Raw genomic sequence first — 27,731 nt, 5'->3', positions numbered from 1 at the left:
CACATGGAGCTTAATCACACAACCACTCATTTGTCACACACACTGGTGTAAATCCTTAGTACTGACCTTGAACATCTCCCCAGATAGCTTTTCCCCATGCTCACATCAGTTAGCTCCACTGCCTCTGATCCTTTTACATGAATTTATTTCTATACAATGTTCTAAAAACACCCCTTGGTTTGTACATAATTTTTCTTTTTTTTTTCCATTTTAAAATTGCTATATAACAACTGGTTTCCTGATTTTTTAAAATTTCCTTTTCTCTGAAATATGCCATGATTTAAAAAAAAAAAAAAAAAGGCAAAAAGAAATAAAAATGCCGTGGCCAGAGGACAGGGTGGAGAAAAAGACAAAAATAAAATAAACATCAAATATGAAAGTTCTCAGAGATAATGCATTTATAAACACAAAAAATGGTTACAACAAAGATGGCCGTGATGAGTGGGTGTATATATATATCTATATATATATTTATATGTAAATCCATGTCTGGCATCTGACCGTGGCACCTAGGGAGCTAAGTCCAGTCCTGGTGTTTGCCCTGAACTCTTCCTTCTCTGCCACACCCCTTATTTTGGGGTTTCATAGAGAACACAAAGCTCTCACAGCTCCTTGGGGATTGGGTTAGGGAGGCTGAGTGTACGGGGTCTTGGCTGGCAGAGAACAGTGGGGGAGGGGAGGGAGAGGCTCCAAGGAAAATCATAACCCACACTTCTAAGCCACCCTGACCACCTTGGGAATCTTTGGCCCCTTAGGGACCACATGTCAGCCCTTGCCCCCTTACGAATAAAAGGAGGTCTAATTCCTACCCAAATCTTACCAGCAATAGGCAGGATGTGAATTGAGACCAAGTACAAGAAGAAAATGGTTCTCAGGAATTGGGGGACACGAGAAACCTCTGTTCTTTTGCAGGCAAGAATAGAACAGGAGGCTGGTTGCATTTAGAGCCCCCTTTCCTTGTAATCTGGGAGGGCCAGCCTCTAGTTCTTGATCAGAGCAACCTTTGAGGATGAGGATAAAGATAGGGTAAGTGTCCACACAGGACAAGTTTCTATGAGGTCATAGCAAATCCTTCCCTTGAGCACCAACCCCCAATTTAAAAAGCTTTGCTTGGGAGGGGAGGCTGCTAAATGACACCATCAGCTCAGTATTCCTTTGCCAATCAGGAGGGCTGATGTTCCTTTTGAAGAGGAGTTGAAAATAAGGATGGTATCTTGTGAAGGAAAGCCATGCCTAAGGCCCAAGGAAATAGGGCCAAGGCTTATCAAGAAGAAGAGTTTTCCCACCAAGAGTTGGAGAAAGGAGGGACCAAAACTTCTTTCTCCTCTTCCCAGTGGGTGGCAGCAAGGATCTCTAAGAGCTGGCCAGGTGCTCCACCTGGATGGTGCTGGTGGTGACAGTGAGGCAGATGTCCTTATGATGCTCCGCCGTCTTATAGGGGGTCAGGTCAAAAGAACACTGGGGTGGAGGGTTGGGGTTGTTGTCCCCACCACCCCCACCCTGGGGGGCTGCCCCAGGAGACTGGAAGTGTGGTGGCTGCTGCTGCTGCTGCTGCTGCTGCTGCTGCTGTTGCTGCTGCTGCTGTGATGCTTGGGAGGCCTGGGCCTGGGCCTGGGCCTGAGCCTGAGCCTGAGCCTGAGCCTGAGCCTGCGCCTGGGCCTGGGCCTGGGCCACTGCTGCTGCCGCCGCCGCTGCCTGTACTTGTTGCTGGAGATCAGGAGGGTTGTGTTTGCGCATATGTTTCATAAGGTACGTTTCCTGAAGGAAATGGTAAAAAGAAGTTGAGGGATGAAAGGGAAGGAAAAGAGATTATTTATAATTAGCATCTTGGGCTCTAACTCTGCTGTAAGGATAGAAATGTTCATACAGAGTTAAAACTTGAAGCCAGGAGTAAGCACAACTTAACTAGGAGTTTCAGTACCCACTACTGAGTAGAAAGGAGAGGGGGACCTTTAGAAGTCACTGTGGACTTGGCGCCCACAGCACAGTGGTTATGGCGCCAGCCACATACACTGAGGCTGGCAGGTTGGAACCCAGCCCAGGCTAGCTAACACAACAATGACAACTGCAACCAAAAAAATAGCCGGGCATTGTGGCGGGCACCTGTAGTCTCAGCTACTTGGGAGGCTAAGGCAAAATAACTGCTTAAGCTCAAGAGTTTGAGGTTGCTGTGAGCTGTGACATCATAGCACTCTTCCAAGGGTGGCATAGTGAGACTCTGTCTCAAAAAAAAAAAAAAAAAAACCCAGAAACATGTGAAGGAGCAAAGGGATCTCAAATGTCTTTGAATGGGACAACTTTACAACCTTCTAGAGTCTTTTTTTTTTTTTTGAGACAGAGCCTCAAGCTTTAGCCTGGGGTAGAGTGCCGTGGCATCACAGCAACCTTTAACTCCTGGGCTTAAGTGATTTTCTTGCCTCAGCTTCCTAAATAGCTGAGACTACAGGCACCCACCACAACGCCCAGCTATTTTTTGGTTGTAGTTGTCACTGTTAGGCAGGCCCGGGCTGGATCTGATCCTGCCAGCTCTGGTGTACATGGCTGGTGCCTGTAGGTGCCACCCAATCTTCTAGGGTCTTAATGGAAAACACCTTACTCCAATCTTGCTCCCCTCAAAATTTCAACTGGCTGTATTTTGCCTTATGTTTAAGTAAAATGAAGAATCATTGCTTTTCAATCTCTATGGGCTTAGAGACCATAAATTCTTCAGCTATGGCTCTAATTAACTTCTAAATCTTTACTGGTAAGTAGAAGCTAGGGAGGCAGGGAATTTGCTGCAATGTATCTTCTAACAGAAAGATGGAGTAAAGTGGGTTGGGGAAGGAAAGAGAATAAACTATACACTCACCGACGTATATGCCCGACTGCAGATAGTGCAGGTGTACACCTTGGCATGCTTCACCGTATGCGTAGATAGGTGTACCTCTAGTGAGGCTGCGTCTGTGTACGCCCGATGACAATTGTGGCACTTGAAGGGTTTATCTTTGTTGTGTTGCCGTCTGTGGGACTGAGAAAATGGGAGAAATTAGGATGAGTGCATTGTACTTTTCCCGCCTGTCCCACCTTGACCTTTAGAAAAAGCCCTAAAGTGTCAGGCCTCCCAGCTTCTCTTTCCATATGAAGGCAAGAAAAAGTGCTTTGGATGGAAATTCAGAAACTAGAGGCTAAGGGAGAAAACATACCTCAGCAGCATATACCGAGATCCTAAAATCAGAATGACAGCTTACAGTCTCATTAGTCTAACAATTCTTTTTATTAGTTATATAGTATAGTCCAGTGGCTCTTTTTTTTTTTTTAATTGAATTTATTTTTATTTTTTAGCAGTTTTTGGCGAGGGCTGGGTTTGAACCTGCCACCTCTGGTATATTGGGCCGGCGCCCTACTGCTTGAGCCACAGGCAACACCCAGTCCAGTGGTTCTTAAAGTGAGGTGTGACGATCTCTAGAAAACACTAAATCTTTCTAGAAGGCCCTCAAGGTCAAAACTGTTTTCAAACTAGTAGGACAGTGTTTGCCTTTTTCAGATTACACATGATATATGATAATGCAAGACTGTACACAGCAAATATAAGAATCTACCCTTTTTCTGTTAATCCAGACATTAAAGACACCTGCAAAAATGTACTACACAATGCCATTCTTCTCATTAAGTTTTTCTTTAGAGGGTTTTGGAATATTTAACTTATGTTAACATGTAATGGGTTTCTTATCGTTCTTTCTGAACAGATTACTAAGTATTTTTCAGTTTCTCAGTTTCAGAATAGATATGTAAATAGATATCACCCATATAAACAAAAGCGCTTTTTTATTCTTTAGTTATTCGTTTTAAAAAATTCATTCAAGACAGAGTCTCACTCTGTTGCCCCTGGGCAGAGTGCCATGGTGTCATAGCTCAAAGCAACCTCAAACTCTTGGGTTCAAGCAATCCTCTTGCCTTACCCTCTCTAGTAGCTGGGACTACAGGTACCCACCATGACACTGGGCTAGTTTTTTCCATTTTTTAGTAGAGACAGGGTCTCGCTATTGCTCAGGCTGGCCTCAAACTCCTGAGCTCAATCCGCCCACCTCAGCCTCCCAGAGTGCTAGGATTACAGGTGTGAGCCATTGCACCTGCCCTTACTCATTTTTTTTCTGTTGTTTTTCTTTGAGTTAAGGTCTTGTTCTGTTTCCGAGCTAGAATGTAGTAGCATCATCATCATAGCTCATCGCAACCTCAAAGTCCTGGGCTCAAGTGATCCTCTTGCCCGAGCCTCCCTAGTAGCTGGGACTAGGCACATGCCACCACATCTAGCTCATTTTTCTGTTTTCTAGAGATGTAGTTTTGTTCTTGCTCACCCTAGTCTTGAACTCCTGGCCTCAAGCAATCTTCCCACTTCCACCTCCCAAAGTGCTAGGATTACAGGCATGAGCCAACATATCAAGACTACTTAATCATTTTTTTGGTTTTGTTTTGTTTTGAGACAGAGCCTCAAGCTGGCACCCTGGGTAGAGTGCCGTGGCATCACAGCTCACAGCAACCTCCAACTCCTGGGCTCAAGCGATTCTCCTGCCTCTGCCTCCCAAGTAGCTGAAATTATAGATGTCTGCCACAACGCCCAGCTATTTTTTTGGTTGCAGCCGTCATTGTTGCTTGGCGGGCCAGGGCTGGATTTGAACCCGCCAGCTCAAGTGTTATGTGGCTGGCACCTTAGCTGCTTGAGCCACAGGTGTTGAGCCACTACTTAATCATTTTTAAGAGTGTGGAAGAGTCTTGAAAGTTTGAGAATCACTATACTAGTCAAACAGCACTTTGATCCTAAGGCTCAGACTCAAATTCTTGGGTGGAGGGTAGAACATTTACCTGTAGATTGGAGAGTTGGGTGAAGGCTTTCTCACAGCCTGGGTGTGCACATTTGTATGGTCTATCACCAGTGTGGATTCTGCAGGGGATGAGAAGAAAGGGAAAAATGTCAGCAAGGCCTCTTAGGGACTGGCTCCTTAACAAACTTCAAGGCCAATCCTGTCCTCCTAAGAAGCACATCAGATGGGCATCTAGGAGGCAACAGCTTTGGTTCCTCTCTGACAGATCAATGCCTTAGATCTAGTCACTACATGCATCACTCAGCTCAAGCTGAGCCTCCTCTAGTAGCTGGGACTCCTCTAGTAGATGGGGAGGAAGGACTGAGGCCTCAGCACCTCAGGACAGGCAGTCCACAAGTTGGCATACAAGTCCACTCCTACAGTCACTGTCCTAATGAACATTCAAAAACATAAGGTAAATACAATGGCAAGGAGGAAGAAAAACACAACATTTCCTCCTTGGTCCCACTCTACAGCCAGAAACTATCCCTCGGCCCGTGAAATCACCTCTACAGAAAGTTATAGTATCACACAAAGCAGGGTCACACTGATTGTAGAGGAGCAGTGATTAATGGAAAAGCATGGAAACTCCTAAGAACTTTCCCCAGTCTAGCCCCCTAATGGTAGGAAATGCTTAGTTTAGTACCAATTTGAACTCTTCCCACAACACTACAGGGCCCTCTGCTAAGGAGTGCACTGACACCTCCTTTTCACTAGGGACTTCAGAACTACCTCTCTGACCAGATGTTTTTTGGACCTCTGAATATCACAGGATGTATCTCTTCTTTGTGAAGAAAGCCTGACTCCTCAAAGCAAGATGTCTGATCACTTTAAGGTGGGAATATTACATCCACAAGATGGCTTATGCCAGTATGTCTGGACTCCAATTCAACTTGAGGTACCACATGAAGGAGATAATCACTCTTTTAGTAGGCAGGTTCACTTCCTCCCAGTCACTCCAGATTTACAGGATAAACTGTGGGCATCCTTATGAAGTATGAGTGTTTTCATTTTGTTTGCCGGTTCTCTGTGAATATTTAATGTATGTTCTGTTTTGTTCTCCATTCCTGGCATCCCTTGGAGTCTTCTTTGTTGCTGTGGGTGTCACCAGGCTGGGGTCCAGCTTATATCCAATAGATTATATCTTTTGTTCACAATTGGTGCACAACGGGCTAGAGGTATGGTCTTCTCTAATCAAATGCCTCTGCTTTGGTATCAAGGAAAAAATCTTGGATATCTTCAGGGAGGGAAATGAGGGAAAGAGAAGTTGTCTCCATTCCAGATACATGTCTGCCTCCCATGGGTCAGAGAATAAATATCACAGTCATTTTATCTCCCAGATGTAGCTTGTGCCACAGAAAGGCTCTCTTAGCATCCACTTGTGTCTCCAATGTTGTTGCTTGGTTTTCTTTCTCCCAGATGCCAGCCGTGTTCTCCTCCAGCCAGGTTTCTCCCCCGCCCCCCGCATGCGGGTTGTTTTGTGTGTCCGGGGCGGGGGTGGGGAGGGCATGCCAGCGGGGCGGGGTCAGTAGCCCGCCACTCTCCCTTACCGTGTGTGCTGCTGGAGGTGGGAGAGCTGGCGGAAGGCCTTCTGGCAGTAGGAACAGTTGTAGGGCTTGGCCCCCGAGTGGATACGGAGGTGCTGGGCCAGGTAGGAAGTGTTGGCGAAGGTCTTGGAGCAGTGCGGGCACTTGTGGGGCTTGATGGTCTCCGTGTGCATCTTGGAGTGAATCCTGCCGGAGAGGAGAGGAAGGAAGGGGGGAGGAGGAAGCAGTTCGACACCAGGGGCTCAGCTCTCTGCTGGGTGAAATGATGTTGCTTGACGGATGAGAGAGCACCCCCTCCTCCCTCCTCCCAAACACATTCCAGCCTGGATAGGCTAATGAAGAGGACACCCAGATCTAGGTTGTTGTTGGCTGTTAAGTCGGTGGCTAGAATGGCAGTGAGATGATGAAGAGCTGCAACCCATGGCTCCTGGTGACCTTAGTTTCGTCAACCCTCTGCTTTTTCCTAAGGTTATGCACTCACCACAGATACCCTGCTTCCAAATAGTAATTTGAACAAAGACCATTATCGCCTGTTCCCCATGGACCTGTTGAATGCACACCTTGGCTCTGAACTGAAGCATATAGTAAAAGCAGGGCCTGCTCTGCAGAAGATTTCCAAACACAGACACAGAGAGAAACCACAAAAATTGTTCCAGACTTTGGGAATTGATTGGAGACCACAGTTTGAGGCCCTCCCAAATCACTAGGATACACAGTTAATTTCCACATACAATGATAGCAGAAAATTGAGGCTATCAAAGGGGAAAAGTGAAAGGGAAAAAAGAATACATGTGGAGACAGGAGTAGGTACAAGCAACGTGGCCTTGGAGCTCACAGCCAGGTATTGGGGTAAAACTGAGAGCAGCCTTACCGGGTGTGCTGCTGAAGGTGGGAGAGCTGGCGGAAGGATTTCTCACAGAAGTTACAACTGTAGGGCTTAGCCCCTGAGTGTATACGGATGTGCTGGGCCAGGTAGGAGCTGTTGGCGAAGGTCTTGGAACAATGTGGGCACTTGTGGGGCTTGGTCTCGGTGTGTGACTTGGAGTGGATCTGCATCTCCGACTTTGAGTAGAATGTCAGTGAGCACATCCGGCACCTGGGCCAAGTGAGGGCAGTGGTTAGAACCCTTCCCACTTAGAAGGCATGGCTGAACCCTCCTCTCCACTACTAAGAGAAGCCCACCCATCTGATCTCTCTATTCCAACTTGAGAGTAGGACCTCTATTTTATTCATCGTTATAACCTAAGCTTCAACCACAATGCCCAGCATGTTATAAATACTCAATAAATGTTTACTGAATGACTGGCCTCCCTAACTGTGCAAAAACAGGAATTCAGCCAGATGAGGAAGAACAATTTTATGGGCTCTGGGCAGATGTGGATTTCCCTGGGCCAGGAATATCAGCAAACTTCTATCTTCCTTCTGCCTATAATTTGACTTCCAACTTTCACAATTCCTTTTCCTAATTTCCTCATATATAAAGTACATCTCCATTGGCATTTTTCGAGCCTCCTAGATGATAATGAGGAACTACCAGTTTCTCTCCTGTCTCCACAGATATTTTTTTCCCCTCAGATTTTCCCCCACTTCCTTTCTGCCAGTGATTCCTAGAGGAAGGGGGGCAGGGAAATACCAGAATTATCTGAAGGGACTTTTCCAAACCATAATGTCCAGCCTCCACACCCCACACTCCCACTGCTCCTTGGCAATCAGATTAAGAACCACTTTTGCAATAAGCCAAGGTAACTATTGGGGATGGGTTGTATCCCTCAAGTGTTCGAGAGAAAAAAGTCTGCAAAACGCCTATCTTCCATGCTAAAACTTGCAGCATGTGGAGTCAATGTCAGCATTCTGGGTTGACACCTATTGCATCTGAGTGTACTTTCACTCATCACCTGATTTGGTAATCTTTCCCACTCTGATACTGTCTAACATATCAAATAAGAAAGACTCTGTGCAAGTTAAACCACAACTATTCAGCCTTTATTGGGTAAAAGCTATCTATATGGGAGCTGGAATCCTATCATTTTAGAACAACTTATCAGTGTACAATGTGAGCTAGTAGAATGGGCAAAGGGCTGGAAGCCAGGCTACTAGGGCAAGTCCCTCTAATTTGGATTCTCCCTAACTTACCTTATAAGAGGGGCTTAGGATGATGTAGGGTGATGGTTCCTGCACTTTTTCATCTCAGAATCATTTTTTTAGAGAATAATTTGAGATAAAGACTAAAAAGAACACTGAGTTCCTCATAGAAAACAATGTCCTTGTTAGTTGGAGTATGGTCCCTTATATTAACCCTTTCACTAAAATTTCAATCATTAACAATTTTCATTTCTCTAGTCACTTGATAATCCTTAAGTTATCCATCCCTGGCTGTTGTCTGAGATGACTAATCATGGCACGAGAGGAGGGAAATTCTGTTTATAATTAGCATAATCCAAAGGGCATAGCCAATGGAAGTCTGGACACCTAGGCTCTACTTTGAGTTTAGTTATAAGCTCGCTCATTTATCTAGACCTCAATTTTCTGGTCTGTAAAATGGAGAGATGAATTTTTACACCTAGAAAGGCCAGCAAACACCCAGGACAGCCAAAGGTGAGCCAAGTATTCTCTACTAGTAATAAAACTGAATTAATGTTATCAGCATCAGTACTGAAGGATGATCTCATACTACTATATATTTCACTAAGACTGAGGTTACAAGCTGGACATACTGTCAGAAAAAACTGTACTAAAGTTGCCAACTAATTTTTCTTGATTCCTAGAATTTCTGAGACAGGTAGAATGACCTGTACATTTTAACACAAATAAAATCTCATTAGTTTATGTGTGAGTTTTCAACACACAACTGTGCCTTTAACATGAAAGTTAATTATAAAGGCTGGGTGCAATGGCTCACACTTGTAATCCTAGCACTCTGGGAGGCCAAGGCTGGAGGACTGCTTGAGCTTGGGAGTTCAAGACCAGCCTAAGCAAAAGTGAGATCCCCATCTCTACTAAGTAGAAAAATTACCCGGGCATTGTGGTGGGCACCTATGGTCTCAAACTACTCAGGAGGCTGAGACAGGAGGATCACTTAAACCCAGAAATTTGAGGTTGCTGTCAGCTATGCTGACACCACACACATAGTACTCTAGCCTGGGCAACAGAGTGAGACTCTGTCTCAAAAAAAGAGAGAGAGAAAAAAAAAAAAAAAAAAAAAAAGGAAAGGAAATCCTATAAGTTAAATAAGAGTAAAAGTTTTCTGGCTCGGCGCCTGTGGCTCAAGCGGCTAAGGCACCAGCCACATACACCTGAGCTGGCAGGTTCAAATCCAGCCCCAGTCCGCCAAACAACAATGATGGCTGCAACCAAAAAATAGCCGGGGATTGTGGTGGGCGCCTGTAGTCCCAGCTACTTGGGAGGTAGAGGCAGGAGAATTGCTTGAGCCCAGGAGTTGAAGGTTTCTGTGAGCTGTGATGCCATGGCACTCTACCCAGGGCAACAGCTTGAGGCTCTGTCTCAAAAGAAAAAAAAAAAGAGTAAAAGTTTTCTAATGCAAAGTGGGGTGGAGGGAAAGAAATTTAATTTAAGAGAGTTGTAGCAGTGGAAGTTAGCAGGGGACAGAAAAATAGCATTCCATTATCATGGGTGCATTACTCCAGGGGGCACCACTTGCATCCAGCACAATGAGAATGGTCCCCTTAGAGGCGTGCAATGCAATAGCGTTGGTCACAATGACCACTTTGAATTATTGTCCCATTATTTTCCCTAAGATGTTCAAAACAATTTCAAATACTCTGATTTTCCCTCAAAACATTTCTATAAGATAGGTGAGGGTGTAACTGGCTGTCTCAATTTTATAGATGAGGACAAAGAGTAAAGACATTAAGGTGACTTGCCCAGAGTAACAGAACCCAATTCCCCCAATACCCAGTTTAAATTCTACTGCCCATTGGAATGGGCATAGTTAACTCACCTACGCATCAAAATAGGGATTCACTGTGATTAAAAAAAGGTTCTGAAGAATTCTGTTTACCTATTATACAGCTAGTCACCTTTAAATTTCAGAGTTCTCCTTAGTTACCTAGGTGGCGGGGGGTGGGGGGGTGGGGGGGTGGGGGGGGAGGGGCTGTCTTTCAAGAATTCCAAAAACATTGATGGGGTGCCAAGTCCTCTTAGGCTTTCTTCCAAATATATATTTGCATTCTTTTAACATACAGTTTGGAAAGTCCAGAGATAAGCTTTAATGTGGGTTCAAAACACAAATAAGTACAGAAACTTGGCAGAATGAGAGGAACCTGACCCATCAGAAGGGCTCCCATCACAAGGGTGTTAGAATATCCTCCGACTATTCCTACTGCAACAAATTTTATATAGATGTATCGCCATGTCACAATGACCTCACTTTAAGCAAAAATATAATAATCCAGATTTCTATAAAATAAATTTAAAAGGGATTTTCATTTTATGAAATGATATATATATATATATATAAAAGAATGTCTTTAAATGAATCAAACTTGTCAGATACCTTTATAATATGATATGATGTAAACATTTTCCAGGAACACTTTTATTGTATAAAGTGGGGTACACCTGTAATAATAAAGCTGCAATGAACTTTCAGATTATGAGCTGAACTTCTGTAGTGCTTAATACTTTCTGCATAGCAACAATCTCCTCATTTTTACTTATAAAGAGGGATTTAAACACTCTGTAGTCATGGCTACTCTCCACAACAGAACTGTACAACACACATAAAAATAAATGCTAAATGATGACTTTTCTTATCTTTCTTTTAAAGTTCCCAACATTTCAAATCTTATCTGATATATACTCCCAGAAAATGGGAGGAATAAACAGAATTCTCCCCATTTTACAGATGAGGAAACTGAGGCCCAGAGAGGGGAAAAGGACTTGCCCAGGGTCACACAGCAAGTTCGTGGTGGAGCCGGGAACTGAATCCATGAGCCCAAGGCTCTGTCCATTTCCTGTGCCGCAGTTCCCTTCGCTCCTAAAATGGGAACAACATTGCCCATCTCGGTACACTAAGGACAGACCCAGTCTCCCAGCCATGCACATCTGCCCCTGTCTGCATCAAAGCTGTGATGACTGTTATCCCACTCTGTATACTGTGACCAAACTCCCCAAAACTACTAGGGCCCTTGACAGCTCTCAAGGGGATTAAAAGATGCTTAATTCTCAAAGGGCAAAGAATTATGTAATTATTTTTGCATAGTACCACATGCAAATATGCATATATTGCTTTTTGGCAATGGGCAACTTAGAGGAAATGAAGGATCAAAATGACTTTCATGAAGTAGAAAGGTGAGCAAGAGCAGTCATTCTGTAAGCATATATTCCAAAGGGAGAAGGTATCCTAATCCTCCTACCTTTTTATGTAAGCCCCTCCCATCATCCCAACCATGCAGGGTCAGGCAGGCTCAGCGCTCAAACATGGCCCAATAACTGGTGGATGGCACACAGGTTAGGTTAAGTGCTTACTAGGAAGGTTTCTTGGGAAAATGGGAATGGAAAATGTAGAAAGTTTAAAAGGAGCTGCAGACAGAGTCTCAAACCTAGTTTAAAGCCTTATTCCAAGAGAAAAACTACCTTCTGTCACACAAAAATAATCCAATGCTGATGACTCCCAAAATCAGGGTTAAAAAAAAAAAAAAAAGGAAGGGGTGAAGAAGGGCTGCCTTCTGAGGAAAGTGGCCCTGGAGGAGGGCCAGTAGCTCTGCCTTGCTGCCCTAAGACAGAACACCTGACTGTTAATGCCTCTGATGTGGAAGCTGTCAAGAATGTAGTGCCAGACTAGGGCAGGATACCAAGAGGGCAGGGGAGCTAAGACAGCAATCCTCACCCCATCCTGCCCCCAGCTCTGAGTCTTACCTGTATGTCTTGCCGTCTTTTTGATGGTCATCATCATCCTCAGGGGAGAGGACATAGGGGTCATTCATTTCAGGCAGTCCCGACTCCAACATCCGCTTCTTCTTTCGGCCCCTGGGGGGCTTAGGAATCACGCTGCCACCTCCACCACCACCTCCACCTCCTTCCTCTGTTAGGGTTGATGCTACCTTCTTGGAGAGGTCAGGGACCACCTGCAGGGCTTGTGAGCCAGGGGGAAGAGCTGAGACAATCATGGGAGCCGAAATGGGGAAGGTCTGAGCTGATGAGGCTGTGGTCACAAGAGAGCCTGAGGGGGACGTGATTACCAAACCTGGACCTAGGATTGGGAGAAAAGGGAGATGGTGTCATGTTGTTCAGTCCTGATCCTTACCCTATTTTATTTTATTTCCCACCAGTTCATCTAATTAACCCCTCACCACCACCTTCCAACCCAGAGTATACAGGAAACCCCAAACCCTGTAGAAAAGTAATGGTCTCCTAACCCCTGCCCCCACCCCCCTGGTAACAGTGAGATTTACCCCTTGATTGACTCCCTTCTCTTCTCCACCTCTGAGAACAGGAGACTCCTTGATTCAGAGAAGGAAAGAATGTCACCTCCTCAAAGGCAGGGACCGCATCTTCTACTTCTTTGTATCCCCCACAATGCCTAGCACATTGCTAGGCACACAGTAAGCACTTAATAAAAATTTGATTGAGTAATCAAACACATAACCCACTCCCCATGTTCTTAGAGCCCTCCAGCCTGGGGTACTGATCATGGAAGATCAACACCTCAGATTGGAGAAGTGCAGAGTTGCTCACCAGCAGTCATCAGTCCTGTAGATGGCACAGGGACCACCGTGATATTCTGAGTGACGGAAGCCTGGCTGTGTGGGGTCAGCTGGTCTGATTTGGATTCCGTTTCCATACTGATGCCTGAGGGCAAGGACACTGAGGCAGGCACTGTCAGCAGGGTGGGGTAGTGAGGTGGAGCCAGCCCACAGCCCTTCTCTGGCAACAGCTGATCCTTCATCTTATTGATGAACATTGTGTTCTCAATCTAAAAGAAAAGGAAGTGGAAGGGGTGCACTCTCTTCAGACTGGGATGGTCTGATTTTTTCAGTCCCTAATCACTTTTCAGTGTCTGTCTACCTATACAGAGATCACGGTCAAGGAGTTATCTTTGGACTTCCAGAGAAGCCAAAACAGAAACACTATATAATTCTCAGTGACAGGGGACTGAATGAAACACCATGTGGTTTCTCTTAACATAACTCATTACTTAGTAATAGAACTCATTACTCAGAGTTGAAAAAAGTAAACAATAAGGGAGAGCAAAAAAGCAATACCACTTACTTGTCCTGAAACTGTGGGGATAGAAGGCCAGAAGTACGGGTTAGAATTGAAGTGAGATTCTTCCATTCTACCTGAAGAAAGAACGAGATAACATCACACTCAGAAATAAATCTGAAAAAGCTTAGCAATGGAGAAGGGAGTTGAGTGCTTCCTTGCCTACTCTTTAGCATCTGGTCACAGGGCTGGGAACTGGCAGGCAAAACCTTAGTGTCCAGCACATTAGCCCCCTTGGTCAGAGCCATGCAGCACTATATCCCTAGCCAACACAGGCTAGCCTACTTAATGCCTGCAAAAGAACTTGTAGATACCTTACTTACCCACGAAAATGTTTCCTATGCCCCAAAGAAAAATAATTGGTTATTACTTTCCTTTACTGACAAGAGAAACTGAGATCATGAGAGGGTAAGGTGGGGCGGTACCTGTGGCTCACTGGGTAGGGCACCGGACCCATATACCGAGGGTGGTGGGTTCAAACCTGGCCCTGGCCCTGGCCAAACTGCAACAAAAAATAGCTGGGCGTTATGGCGGGTGCCTGTAGTCCCAGCTACTTGGGAGGCTGAGGCCAGAGAATCGCCTAAGCCCAAGAGCTGGAGGTTGCTGTGAGCTGTGACGCCACAGCACTCTACGGAGGGCAACTGAGTGAAATGCTGTCTCAAAAAAAAAAAAAAAAAAAAGAGAGGGTAAGGTAGATGTCAAAGGTCACACTAAGCAAATCAATGACAGACTTAAAAACACCCATGTACCTGAGGGTGGTGCCTGTGGCTCAGTGAGTAGGGCACCAGCCCCATATGCCGAGGGTGGCGGGTTCAAACCCAGCCCTGGCCAAACTGCAACAAAAAAATAGCCAGGTGTTGTGGCGGGCGCCTGTAGTCCCAGCTGCTTGGGAGGCTAAGGCAAGAGAATTGTAAGCCCAAGAGTTAGAGGTTGCTGTGAGCCGTGTGAAGTCATGGCACTCTACCCGAGGATGGTACAGTGAGACTGTCTCTACAAAACAAACAAACAAATAAAAAAACAGCCATGTACCTATCATTGCTCCTCTTTTCCCTATCCTTCAAATCCATCTTCCTTGAAAATATTTCAAAAGTTCCAATCAACGTTTCTGCAGTTTTATGCAGTTTGAAAAGGTTCCGGGTCATAAACACAAAACATTCAAGTTTAAAAAATGGAATTGGGGGCTGGGCGCAGTAGCTCACACCTATAATCCCAACACTCTGGGAGGCCAAGGTGGGTAGATTGCTTGAGCTCACAGGTTCCAGACCAGCTTGAGCAAGAGTGAGACCCCGTCTCTAAAAATGTGGCGGGTGCCGGGTGGTGCCTGTGGCTCGGTGAGTAGGGTGCCGGCCCCATATGCCGAGGGTGGCGGGTTCAAGCCCAGCCCTGGCCAAACTGCAGCAACAACAAAAAAACAGCCGGGCTTTGTTGCGGGCGCCTGTAGTCCCAGCTGCTCGGGAGGCTGAGGCAAGAGAATCACATAAGCCCAAGAGTTAGAGGTTGCTGTGAGCCGTGTGACACCACAGCACTCTACCCCAGGGCGGTACTGTGAGACTCTATCTCTACAAAAAAAAAAAAAAAAAAAAATATGGCGGGTGCCTGTAGTCCCAGCTACGTGGGAGGCTAAGGCAAGAGAATCGCTTGAGTCCAAGAGTTTGAGGTTGCTGTGAGTTGTGATGCCACAGCACTCTACTGGGGGCAACAAAGTGAGACTCTGTCTCAAAAAAAAAAAAAAAAAAGAAATTGGCAGGAATCAAAATCAAGCTTTTTTAAATTTAATTAATTTTTTTTTTTTTTTTTTTGAGACAGAGCCTTGGACTGTCGCCCTGGGTAGAGTGCCAGGTCATCACAGCTCACAGCAACCTCTAACTCCTGAGCTTAAGTAATTCTCTTGCCTCAGCCTCCCAAGTAGCTGGGACTACAGGGGCCCGCCACAACACTTGGCTTTTTTTATTTTTGGCTGCAGTCGTCATTGTTGTTTTGGCAGGCCCGGGCTGGATTCGAACCCGCCAGCTCTGGTGTATGTGGCTGGCGCCTTAGCCACTTAAGCTACAGGCACCAAGCCCAACCTATTTTTTTTAAGTACCAGCTGATATCTTGGCAGACTGCTTGAGGCCAGGAGTTAGAGACCACCCTGAGCAAGGGTGAAACCCAATCTCTATAGAAAATAGAAAAATTAACTGGGTGTCATGGCACACACCTATAGCCTCAGCTACTTTGGAGGCTGAGGCAGGAGGATCCATCCTTAAGGAGGATCACTTAAGCCCAAGAGTCTGAGGTTGTAGTGAGCTACAATGATGCCACTGTCCTCTATCCCAGGCAACAGAGCAAGATCATATCTCACTAAACAAATAGAGTGTGGCACCTGCAGTAGATGCTAGGTTTCCAAAGGAACTCAGAATGGGGACAATGGTGGGCCGGAATGCATACACAGTACTAGACACCTGCTTAAACACTATGCTTTCAAGAGTTCCAATTCTTCTCTGTATGTGGATGATAATTAAGCTTAAACTTTGTGAGTGAGGAATAAGAAAAGTAATCCCTCAGAATCATGTTGCCACATCATAAACAGGTATAGAATAAAGGCATCCGACCTATGACTGTCACACTCTGTTCACTTCTCATAGCAACGTTTAACAGGCATTATGTTGGTCAAGGGTAGCTTCCCAAAATCCTGGACATAGGAAGATCTAGCCCCACAGAAGGCAAGTAAGGACAGAGTATGAGACTGATGGGGAAATAAGGAACAGTAAGAAATAGACATTACGGGTGGCACCTGTGGCTCAAAGGGATAAGCGCCAGCCCCACATACCGGAGGTGGCGGGTTCAAACCCAGCCCCAGCCAGAAACTGCAAAGAAAAAAAAAAAAAAAAAAGAAAGAAATAGACATTACTATGCTGGCACTCTGAGACAAGAGCTACAAAGTTGCAGGAAGGGTAGACCTGTGACTTACAGCCAACTTAGACCTACCAAGGTATGCTGGAGACATACCAGAGATGTTAAGAGCTAGAGCCCACTTTGCCCTCGGTAAAGTGCCATTGCATCAGAGCTCACAGCAACCTCAAACTCCTAGGCTCAAGCAATCCTCTTGCCTCAGCCTCCCAAGTAGCTGGGACTACAGGCACCCGCCCCAACACCTGGCTATTTTCAGAGATGAGATCTTGTTCCTGCTGAGGCTGGTCTCAAAAGCCTGGCCTTAAGTGATGTGCCTGCCTCAGCCTTCCAGAGTGCTAGGATTACAGGCATGAGCCACGGCCCCCAGCTTCAAAGAAGTGATTTTCAACTGGTGTATCACTAAAATTTTCAAAGAGCATTAATTAAATTATTTTTGAAAGAAATTCAAAACATGGCTAAGTGTTTTTTGTTTTTTTTTTTTTTTACTTTTTTTATCCACATAATTTAAGTGTACCACAGAAGTTTAACTATAGGTTCAAGTATGCTGTGAGATTTAAAAAAAAGTTGAACAACATGGTGCAACAGGGTAGAACAGGCACAGAAACTGAGTTTCAGGTAGTGATTAAAAAAATTAGGAAAGACCTTCAACAAGGGAGTCAAAGTTGAAAATTGCTCTAAATCTAAGTCTGTTCCTTATCCTTCTTTAGAAGGCTCGCCACACTTTTTGCTTTTTTAACCCCAGCCCTGATTTTCATAAAGCCTATGAAGGGAAGAATTAAATTACAGCCTACTTTTTCTGAAAAAGTAGCAAAAAGAGTAGAATGCACCAAATTTCTGACTACAACAGCTTCACACAAATAAGGCTCACTATTAAATGACTGAACACCAAACGCAGGCAAATTCTATTCCCTAAGTTATAAAACAGACAAGCTAACCAGTCTCTGACATAATAGGTGCTAAGTTGGTCCTTCCAGTCCTAGCTTTATAAAGCAGTCTCAGGTCCTCCTTGACAACAGAATCAGGAAACAAACAGATCACAGCTTAAGGGGATCCAATCTTGCCAAGCTTTTTATTATTTATTTATTTTTAATTTTTATTTATTTATTTTAGAGACAGAGTCTCACTTTATTGCCCTCAGTACAGTGCCATGGCATCACAGCTCACAGCAACCTCCAACTCCTGGGGTTTAGGTGATTCTCTTGCTTTAGCCTCCTGAGTAGCTGGGACTACAGGTGCCTGTCACAACGCCCGGCTATTTTTTTTGTTGTTGTTGTTGCAGTTTGACCAGGGACGGGTTCAAACCCGCCATGCTTGGTATATGGGACTGGTGCCCTACGAGCCACAGGCACTGCCCACACCTTGCCAAGGTTTTTAGGAGGCAATGATCATGTTTTCTTCATTTGCACCTTATAACTATTCCTAACTTAGGACTCATTCCTAACTTAACTTCATATATAAATTGCTTTATATATGAAGCAATTCTCTCCCTCCCGCCCCCCCGCCCACCAATTTTTGGCCAGGGCTGGGTTTGAACCCGCCACCTCCGGCATATGGGGCCAGCGCCCTACTCCTTTGAGCCACAGGCGCTGCCCCAGAAGCAATTATATATTTAATGAATTGAACAATTGTGGACCCTACACATACTGATTTTGAAAACCATGCTAGTGACTCAAACCTTAACCCATCACCCCTACCCGTCTAACCTTCTAGCTGAGAAATGAAAAAGATAAGTGAGAGTGGTGATGGATGGTGGGAATGAGTAGAGAATTAGGCTGGAGGGTGAAACAAAGGAAGGTCTAATATACAATTTCCCCTTAGAGAATCAGGAACAAAATGCATTATGGATGTGAAAACTTGGGAGCAAATGAGAATGTGTAAATTAGAATATCCTCATAGGCCAGACCCAGTGGCTCACATCTGTAATCCTAGCACTCTGGGAGGCTGAGGCAGGTGGATTGCCTGAGCTCAGGAGTTCGAGGCCAGCCTGAACAAGAGCAAGACCCCATCTCTACTAAAAATCGAAAAACTAGCTGAGCACTGTGGTAGATGCCTGCAGTTCCAGCTACCCGGGAGGCAACGGCAAGAGGATTGCTTAAAGAAAGGAGTCTGAGGTGACTGTGAGCTATGATGCCTCAACACTCTACCCAGGGCAACAGAGTGAGACTGTCTCAAAATAAATAAGGCCAAGGACGGTGGCTCACATCTGTAATCTAACACTCTGGGAGGCGAAGGCGGGTTGGATTGCTTGAGCTCAGGAGTTTAAGACTAGCCAGAGCAAGCATGAAGCCCCATCTCTAAAAACCGCTGGGCGTTGTAGTGGCTGACTATAGTCCCAGCTACCTGGGAGGCAGAGGCAAGAGGATTGCTTGAGCCCAGGAGTTTGAGGTTGCTGTATGCTATGATGCTACAGCATTCAAGCCCAGGGAGAAGGAATGAGACTCTGTCTCAAAAATAAATAGGCGACGCCTGTAGGTCATTAAGTAGGGTGCCAGCCACATACACTGAAGCTGGCGGGATCAAACTCGGCCTGGGCCAGCTAAAATAACAATTACAACTGCCACAACAACAAAAAAAACAGCTGGGCATTGTGGCAGGCGCTACTGTGTTCTAGCTACTTGGGAGGCTGAGACAAGAGAATCGCTTAAGCCCAAGAGTTTGAGGTTGCTGTGAGCTGTGATGCCAAGGCACTCTACCCAGGGCAACAGCTTGAGACTCTGTCTCCCCCCAAAAGAAAAAATAAATAAATTCATTCATTAAATTAAATAAAAATTTAAAAATGATGGACAATACCACCACCATCATCATCAGTACCACAACATTTATTGTGTACTGTATTCAACGTAATGTTAGAAGCACTTTACAGGCGGCGCCTGTGGCTCAGTCGGTAAGGCGCCGGCCCCATATACCGAGGGTGATGGGTTCAAACCTGGCCCCGGCCAAACTGCAACCAAAAAATAGCCGGGCGTTGTGGCAGGAGCCTGTAGTCCCAGCTACTCAGGAGGCTGAGGCAAGAGAATCGCTTAAGCCCAGGAGTTGGAGGTTGCTGTGAGCTGTGTGAGGCCACAGCACTCTACCGAGGGCCAAAAAGTGAGACTCTGTCTCTACAAAAAAAAAAAAAAAAAAAAAAGCAGCACTTTACAACTTTTATCTTGCAACAATTCTATGATAGGTATTGTAATCCCCATTTTCTTTTGGGTTTTTTTTTTTGTTTTTGGCCAGGGCTGGGTTTGAACCCACCACCTCTGGCATATGGGGCTGGTACCCTACTCCTTTGAGCCACAGGCGCTGCTTATAATCTCCATTTTCAAATGAGGAAATTGAAGCCAAAAAGTCAAACAGTAGGCAGTGCCCATAGCTCAGTGGGTAGCGCGTCAGCCACATACACTGAGGCTGGCAGGTTCAAACCCAGCCCAGGCCTGCTAAAACAACAACGACAACTGCAACAAAAAAAACAGCCAGGTGTTGTGGCAGGCACCTTGTAGTCCCAGCTACTTGGGAGGCTGAGGCATGAGAATCACTTAATCCCAAGAGTTTGAGGTTGCTGTGAGCTGTGATGCCATAGCACTCTACCCAGGGTGACAGCTTGAGACTGTCTCAAAAAAAAAAAAAAAAAGTCAAACAGTAAATAGCAGAGCAGGGATCCAAACCTAGGCACAAAGAGCATCAATGAACCAAAACCATATATCTTTAGTACACACACTCTCTGATGTTGTGGCTTGATTCAGGAATTAAAATTTAGAATGTTTCCAGGAATAAACTATACATTTTTCAGGTAGTTCTCAATAAATGTTTTCAATATAAAGTTTGTGAAAACAGCAAAATGACATGCAGTTCGGGTCATATATTTTTTGCTTTCGTCCTGTGAAACCTCACTTGGCCACAAAGGTAACTGATTTTAGAATGATGGGGTCTGAAAAAAAAAGGGTCAGAACTTCCAAGGCAAAATAAATAAAAGCCCCTTCCACTTATCTAGGTATACAGTGTATTATTGTTTTGGTTCTTTTTTTTGTTTGTTTGTTTTGAGACACCCCAGCTATCTATAATACAGTGGCATCAGCCTAGTTTACTGCAACCTTGAACTCCTGTGCTCAAGTAATCCTTCTGTCTCACCTTCCCAAGTAGCTGTGCATCACCATTCCTGGCTAATTTTTCTTGCTCAGGTTGCTCTTGAACCCCTGTCCTCATGCAATTGTCCCACCTTTGCCTTTCAGAGTGCTAGGATTATAGGCATGAGCCACTGCACCCACTTAATCCTATTTTGGCTCTCACAAGATGCTGAAGGTCAGCTAGTCCTTGGTCTAGGACCAAGGACCAAGCTAGTCCTTGGTCAAGACAAGACATGTATCTTTTGGGCTTCTAATAAATAGGTCAGCCCAAAAAAGGATACATAGAGAATACTGCTCATCCAACTATAAAGCAACGTTTACCTGCAAAATGATACCTGAGAAAGCTATGCCACTATTCTGCTGAGACTGACTTTGTATATGGTGTCCCCTAGAGTTGTGTAACAAGATGCCCTGGTGCCAGATCACTCAAATACCTGTTTATTGTCTGTCTATTCATCACTCTGTCTTTCATGGAGCAAGTTTCACCAATCACCCCAAAATCCAAGCAGGCACATATCAACATTCTGTTGACCTTGAAGCAGCCCACTGCTAGGGAAAACTCATCTCTACAGAGTGCCAGTTTTGATGATTATGCCAATATATTAAAAAAAAAAAAGAGAGAGAGAGAGAGAGAGATGGTTTCCTCTAGACTGAGAAGAAAGAGGACAACTTCTTTTCCTAAACAGGCCTAAACAGCAGAAAAGAAAAAACATAATAGATGGAAAGAAGACTGCTGGCATATTGAAAATCTGGGTTCTATTTTTTTTTTTTTTTTTTTGTTGAAACAGAGTTTCACTTGGTCACCCGTAGAAGAGTACCATGGTGTCTCAGCTTCCAGCAACCTCAAACTCTTGGGTTCAAGTGATCCTCCTCCCTTAGGCACCTGCCGTAACACCTGGCTATTTTTTTTTTTTTGTAGAGACAGAGTCTCACTTTATGGCCCTCGGTAGAGTGCCGTGGCCTCACACAGCTCACAGCAACCTCCAACTCCTGGGCTTAAGCGATTCTCTTGCCTCAGCCTCCCAAGTAGCTGGGACTACAGGCGCCCGCCACAATGCCCGGCTATTTTTTGGTTGCAGTTTGGCTGGGGCCGGGTTTGAACCCGTCACCCTCAGTATATGGGGCCGGCGCCCTACCGACTGAGCCACAGGCGCCGCCCACACCTGGCTATTTTTTAGAGACAGGGTCTCGCATTGGCTCAGGCTGGTCTCGAACCTGTGAGCTCAGGCAATTCACCTGCCTCAGGCAATCCACTGTTGGAATCCAGCCCCAGCCTCCCAAGTGCTGGGATTATAGGACTTAGCCACTGCGCCCGGCCCTTGCAATTCTGGGTTCTAATTTCAACTTTACTACTTCACAAAGCCTCAACTATTCTTTTTTTTTTGTAGAGACAGAGTCTCACTTTACTGCCCTTGGTAGAGTGCTGTACCATCACAGCTCACAGCAACCTCCAGCTCCTGGGCTTAGGCGATTCTTTTGCCTCAGCCTCCCCAGTAGCTGGAACCACAGGCACCCGCCACAACACCCAGCTATTTTTTCTTGTAGTTTGGCCAGGGCCGGGTTTGAACCCACCACCCTCGGTATATGGGGTTGGCGCCCTACTCACTGAGCCACAGGTGCCACCCAGCCTCACCTATTCTGTTAATAATAAGAGAGGTTAGATCGGGCACAATGGCTCACATCTGTAATACTAGCATTCTGGGAAGCCGAGGCAGGCGGACTGCCCTGAGCTCACAGGTTCGAGACCAGCCTAAAAAGAGTGAGACCCTGCCTCTAAAAACTGCTGGGTGTTGTTGCAGTTCCAGCTACTCAGGAGACTGAGGCAAGAGAATCACTTGAGCCCAAGAGTTGGGAGGTTGCTGCGAGCTATGACACCACAGGATGTCATACCAAGGATGACAAAGTGAAACTCTTGTGTCAAAAAAAAAAAAAAGAAGAGAGGTTTACTATAATTATTCCTTCCGTAATCACAAAAGCATTGAAGAGGTAAAGAAGAGTGACCCTATTAAGTAACAACCATGAAACACATAGTAGGACTCGAACTCTTGCACCAAAGCCTTGTCCAGTTAGTATCATTCCATAATGGTACTAATTATCTAAGGATCAAAGCGTCAGGGCCTCTAGTATGTTGTTCTGGATGATACAGTGAAAAGCACCATTTCTTTCCCAGAACTTAACTAATTATTTTTACGTTTGTTTTTCAAGTAAAGTATAGTTTTCTTTCCCCCAAGAAAACAGCATTCCCTTAACATAACCAACCTTTGGAAAATCATGAAATACTCAATACCCACTAAATTCAGTAGCTAGAGAATGGATCTAAGAATCAAGACTTGTGGATTCTAATTCTAGGTCCTCTATCAATGGACGACTCTGAATAATTAACTACTCCTACTAGGCTTCTTTTAGGGTGGAGGATGGAAGAGGATGAACCCTTTACAGTAAGTTCATAAGGCATATGGTGATGGGATGGCAGTTGTCTCCCCCCCCCCCCAAAAAAAAAGATACTCAAAGGTCTCCTGAAATCCACATGGTAGGGACTATTAGTGAAAATATTACATAAAGAACACATAATTACAAAGGAACTATCCAAAAGTAATGGATCTATAGCCTCTAGCTTAGCAATCATCTACGACACTGGTTCTCAACCTTCCTAATGCTGCGGCCTTTTAATACAGTTACTATTGGTCGGGACCCATAAGTCGAGAACCGCTGATCTGCAAGTGTCAACAAGACATGAAAAACAGGCTCAGCACCTGTAGCTCAGCGGCTAGGGCGCCAGCCACATACATCAGAGCTGGTGGGTTCGAATGTAGCCTGAGCCTGCCAAACAACTACAACAGCAACAACAAAAAAGCCAGGTGTTGTGGCAGGCACCTGTAGTCTCAGCTACTTGGGAAGCTAAGGCAAGAGTATTGCTTAAACCCAAGAGTTGGAGGTTGCTGTGAGCTGTGACATCATAGCACTCTACCTAGGGCAACAAAGTGAGACTCTATCACACACACACACACAAAAGATGTGAAAAACAATCAATTCAAATTCAACTACTGAACTTAAGACACTTGGGCGGCGCCTCTGGCTCAAAGGAGTAGGGCGCCAGTCCCATATGCCAGAGGTGGTGGGTTCAAACCCAGCCCCGGCCAAAAACTGCAAAAAAAAAAAAAAAGATAACTCTTAAGAGAAACAGTTCTAAAATATACACTTGCAGAAAGCCTGCAATATGAGCTAAAGAATTTATTTATGTATTTATTCATTTTTTTCACTTTGTCACCCTCGACAGAGTGCCGTGGCATCACAGCTCACAGCAACCTTCAGCTCTTGGGCGTAGGCAATCCTCTTGCCTCAGCCTCCAGAGTAGCTGGGACTGCAGGCACCCACCACAACGCCTGGCTATTTTTTTGTTGCAGTTTGGCCGGGGCCAGGTTTGAACCCACCACGCTTGGGAGCCAGAGCCCTACCTACTGAGCCACAGGTGCCACCTGAGCTAACGAATTTAAATGAAAAAACACAAAGAAACATTTTTTTCCTCAATAAGGAAACAAAATCTCTCTCTCAGGTTCTAAAGACATTCAAGAAGGGCCATCCCATCAGGATTTGGGGCCCTCATACTACTATCTATGAACTCTTCCAAGTTCAAAATAACTCAGAACAGATTTACCAGAATGCTACTGGGAACGATCATTCTATCAAATACAAACAGACCAAATGAGACCACTAAAACCACACAGTTGGCAATCTGGGCCAGCAGCTTCTACCCTGGGCATCAGCTGACCACTGTCACCTGTGGGAGAGACAATGTTGCAGTTCTCCTTGCCCTGACCTACTATAAATAATTGATTTGGGAACCATGAAGCCAAAAAAAGTATTAAATAAATAAAGCTGGAAAAGAAAGTATATATAACTTACATATATATGTGTGTGTGTATATATATACATATTTTTTTTTCTTTTTTTTAAGATAGTGTCACTTTACCAGCCTGGGTAGCATGCCCTAGTGTCATAGCTCACAGCAACTTCAAACTCTTTTTTTTTTTAAGAGACAAGAGTTTCACTTTGTTGCCCTTGGTAGAGTGCTGTAGCATCATAGCTCACAGCAACCTCAAACTCTTTTTTTTTTTTTTTTAAGAGACAGAGTCTCACTTTGTCGCCCTTGGTAGAGTGCTGTGGTGTCACATAGCTCACAGCAACCTCCAACTCCTGGCCTTAGGCGATTCTCTTGCCTCAGCCTCCAGAGTAGCTTGGACTACAGCGCCTGCCACAACACCTGGCTATTTTTTTTTTGTTGTTGCAGTTTGGCAGGGGCTGGGTTCAATCCCGCCGCCCTCAGTATGGGGCCGGCGCCCTACTCACCAAGCCACAGGCACCACTCTCAACCTTAAAACTCTTGGGCGCAAGTGATTCTCCTGCCTCAGCCTCCATAGTAGTGGAGACTGCAGGCGCCTGCCACAATGCCCAACTATTTTTTAGAGATGGGGGTCTTGCTCTTGCTCAGGCTGGTCTCCAACTCCTGAGCTCAGGCAATCCACCCACCTCAGCCTCCCAGAGCTCTGAGATTACAGCATGAGCCACCACACCCAGCCTTATATCTAATATTTAAACATCAACTGACCTTAGAAACCTATAGGGTGGGCACTGTGGCGGGTGCCTATACACCCAGCTATCTGGGAGGATGAGGTAAGAGAATCGCTTGAACCCAAGAGTTTGAAGTTGCTGTGAGCTAAGACACTATGGCACTCTACTGAGGGTGACCAAGTGAGACTGTCTCAAAAAAAAAGAAAGAAAAAAACTTATGGGGAATATATTTTATAAACCAGCCTGGAATTGGTCCTTCAAAGATACCACTGAGTATCATAAGCTCTGAAATCAAACTTTTAGGTTCATATATTGTCATTTTCAGGCTACCCCAAACTCTATCACCATCAGTATCCATACTGTGAATTTTTCCAGACCTGCTTCGGTGCCTACTTCATACAGTTCTATCCACCTTACCTCAAACTACCCATGAAGCATTTTTTTCCCTGAAAACTTCACCCTGCCATACCAAATTCAAATAATCCTATGTCACAGATTCTTATCACTTAACAGATCCACTTCCAACACTCCATTGGAATATTAAGGATAAGAACCTCATGCTAAACTCAGCTCTGCTTGTTCCAAATACAGGAAAGTAAGTCCTTAAGACTCTGTTGGCAATTAGAGCCCAGGGGTTCCCAAAGCAGAATAAATTTCTCTTTTGGATACAATGCAACAGTATTCAGTGGTTCCACTTGAGCATTTCACACATCATGCCTGATGAGTACTAGTGGGAATTGAAGGTGACAACTTTTTACCAATCACTTCCTGAGTACCCTCAAGAGATGATAGGAAAAGCCTCATTTTTCTCCCACAACAAACACCAGGAATACAATTGCTATTACTTGTAGTATTCTGTCATGCTGACCAAAAACAAAATAAAACCTCATTTGATTGAGACCCTTTCTACCCCAAAACCAGAAAAGCCATTGACCCGAAATTGTCTTACCCTCTCTCTCTCTTCCTCCTGTCGTCTTATTCCTTCTCCTTTCCAGGGCTCCTGAACTTTCTGTAAACAAATTGTCTAGGTTACAGGAGCCAGTAGGGGTGCAGCCACTAGAGCTGTAGATAACCTCAGGAACTCTTTGTCAGGAGTTAAGTCTGCAAGGCAGGCAGACCCCCAACCAAAAATCCAAAGATGGAAGGATATAATAACAGTCTATGTGGATACAAGGGAAATAAATTCACTTCCCAGAAACTAAGATGAACTCTATCACCAGCCTTCAGATTCCACTCCTAGGCTCAAACACTGTTTCTTCTTCCTTCCCAGCCACAGGTAACCAAGGGTCAAAGAACAGTAAAGTTGAAGAGGAGGAGAGTCTCTGCCCCTGAGGAGTAGCTTCAGAAGGCCAAGCTGAGGGCTCAGGGGGATGCACAAGCCATTGTGTCAGGCACAGTGCCAGTTCAGGCCCAGCTACTTCCTCTAGCCTCCCCCTACTTCTTCGAGGACTTCGCCCCCTGCCTACCCAAGGCCTTGTGCCAAGAAGTATCTCCCTCAGCTTGCACAGTAGTCTATGTATTGGAGACCCCTGTTGTCCCCCCAAAACATTCGCTCCCCTGAGACTGCCCCTGGTAGCCTTCTCCTGATGTCGCCCCCCACTCCTTCCTCAAAAACCCTTCCTTGGGACGTCCCTCCTTCCCCTCCAGGGAGCTGAACTCTGCCACCCACCAGACAGGCACCCGCCCCCTAAACCCCCCCATTCCTCCCCATCGCCCGCTCCTACACAACAACTTCCGGTTCCGGGACGGACACACATACAGTCACACCGTGAACCCCCCCGTCCGCGCCCACCCCATGGAAAGAGTAGGGGGAGGAGCAGGGAGCTTAGCGCGCACCGGCTGCAGCGGCGCGACACTCACCCGCCGGCGACGGCTGCGGCGGCGCCAGAGCCTTACCTACAGCGCGGGAGGGGCGGCGTTTGCTGGGAAAGGAGGGAGCCAAGTGGGGTGGGAGGACCAGAGGGGGTGAGGGAGGGGGGAGAGCGCGAGGCGGAGCGCGCGGGCACGCACTCCGGGCGCGAGACGAACCCACACGCTCACACGCACGGAATGCGCGCGAGACACCCGCGGGGCGGGGGCGCGAGGCAGTGGGTGGCCTCCCTCCCTCCCATCTTCCCTCCCCTAACACTCACCCGGAAGTGGTGCTGCAGCTCGTGCTCCCGAGAACTTCAATTCTTCCACACACCCCTCCCTCCCTCCCTCCCTCCCTCCCACCCTCCCCAAAGACTGAGGAGAGCACAGCGGAGAGAAGGCGGGAGCGCCGGAAACGAAAAGGGGGGAGGGAGGGAAATAGCAATGTGGGTGGGGGGGCCGGTAATGGAGAAAGAAGGCAGAGCAAAGGCCGAGTCACTTCCGGGAATGGCTAGAACATATCCGGTGCTGCTAGCGCTCTGGGATATTCAGGGCAGAAGTTACGACAAGTAGGGGCGGAAGTAGTTTCTGCCCGAGGACACAGTAGAACCCACTGTGGATGTGACGCCATAGCGGAAGCGAAGGCGGGTTCTGTTAAGGGCAAAAGCTGATCCTTAAGAACTGCGGCCTCGGGCTTCCGGAAA

At 45.8% G+C, this 27,731-nt stretch overlaps 1 protein-coding gene across 30 annotated transcripts; it reads right to left on the bottom strand.

The window, feature by feature from the left end:
• Nucleotides 1-128: 128 nt before the first annotated feature.
• On the bottom strand, nucleotides 129-27,534 carry ZNF384 (zinc finger protein 384). Of its 30 annotated transcripts, none has more exons than XM_053554884.1 (12): nucleotides 27,309-27,534; nucleotides 26,126-26,185; nucleotides 13,616-13,686; nucleotides 13,082-13,319; nucleotides 12,799-12,846; nucleotides 12,263-12,596; nucleotides 11,289-11,381; nucleotides 7,257-7,481; nucleotides 6,389-6,571; nucleotides 4,840-4,918; nucleotides 2,849-3,007; nucleotides 129-1,758 (listed from the first exon to the last, which is right to left on the bottom strand). In XM_053554884.1, the coding sequence occupies exons 3-12, from the start codon at nucleotides 13,679-13,681 to the stop codon at nucleotides 1,354-1,356; spliced, it is 1,830 nt and encodes a 609-aa protein (XP_053410859.1). In that variant the 5' UTR covers nucleotides 13,682-13,686; nucleotides 26,126-26,185; nucleotides 27,309-27,534; the 3' UTR covers nucleotides 129-1,353. The 30 variants fall into 30 exon arrangements, with proteins under 30 accessions (XP_053410859.1, XP_053410857.1, XP_053410861.1 ...); XM_053554882.1 differs by having other exon boundaries at nucleotides 27,037-27,470; XM_053554886.1 differs by lacking the exon at nucleotides 27,309-27,534 and adding an exon at nucleotides 27,073-27,287.
• Nucleotides 27,535-27,731: the final 197 nt, after the last annotated feature.

The sequence above is a fragment of the Nycticebus coucang genome, chromosome 12 (genome assembly GCF_027406575.1).
Source record: "Nycticebus coucang isolate mNycCou1 chromosome 12, mNycCou1.pri, whole genome shotgun sequence".
Lineage (NCBI taxonomy): Eukaryota > Metazoa > Chordata > Mammalia > Primates > Lorisidae > Nycticebus > Nycticebus coucang.
The sequence above is the reverse complement of the archived record's forward strand: the minus strand, read 5'-3'. Positions and strand labels throughout refer to the sequence as shown.

Bases quoted from the DNA above. Each gene is read 5' to 3' on its own strand.
- ZNF384 (XM_053554884.1), bottom strand. From the start codon at position 13,681: ATGGAAGAATCTCACTTCAATTCTAACCCGTACTTCTGGCCTTCTATC. The intron at 11,382-12,262 runs GTAAGACTCAGA...TTCCCATTTTAG, and splicing joins AAAGACGGCAAGACATACAG to GAGCGAAGGGAACTGCGGCA. The intron at 4,919-6,388 runs GTAAGGGAGAGT...CATCCCCTGCAG, and splicing joins CACCTCCAGCAGCACACACG to AATCCACACTGGTGATAGAC.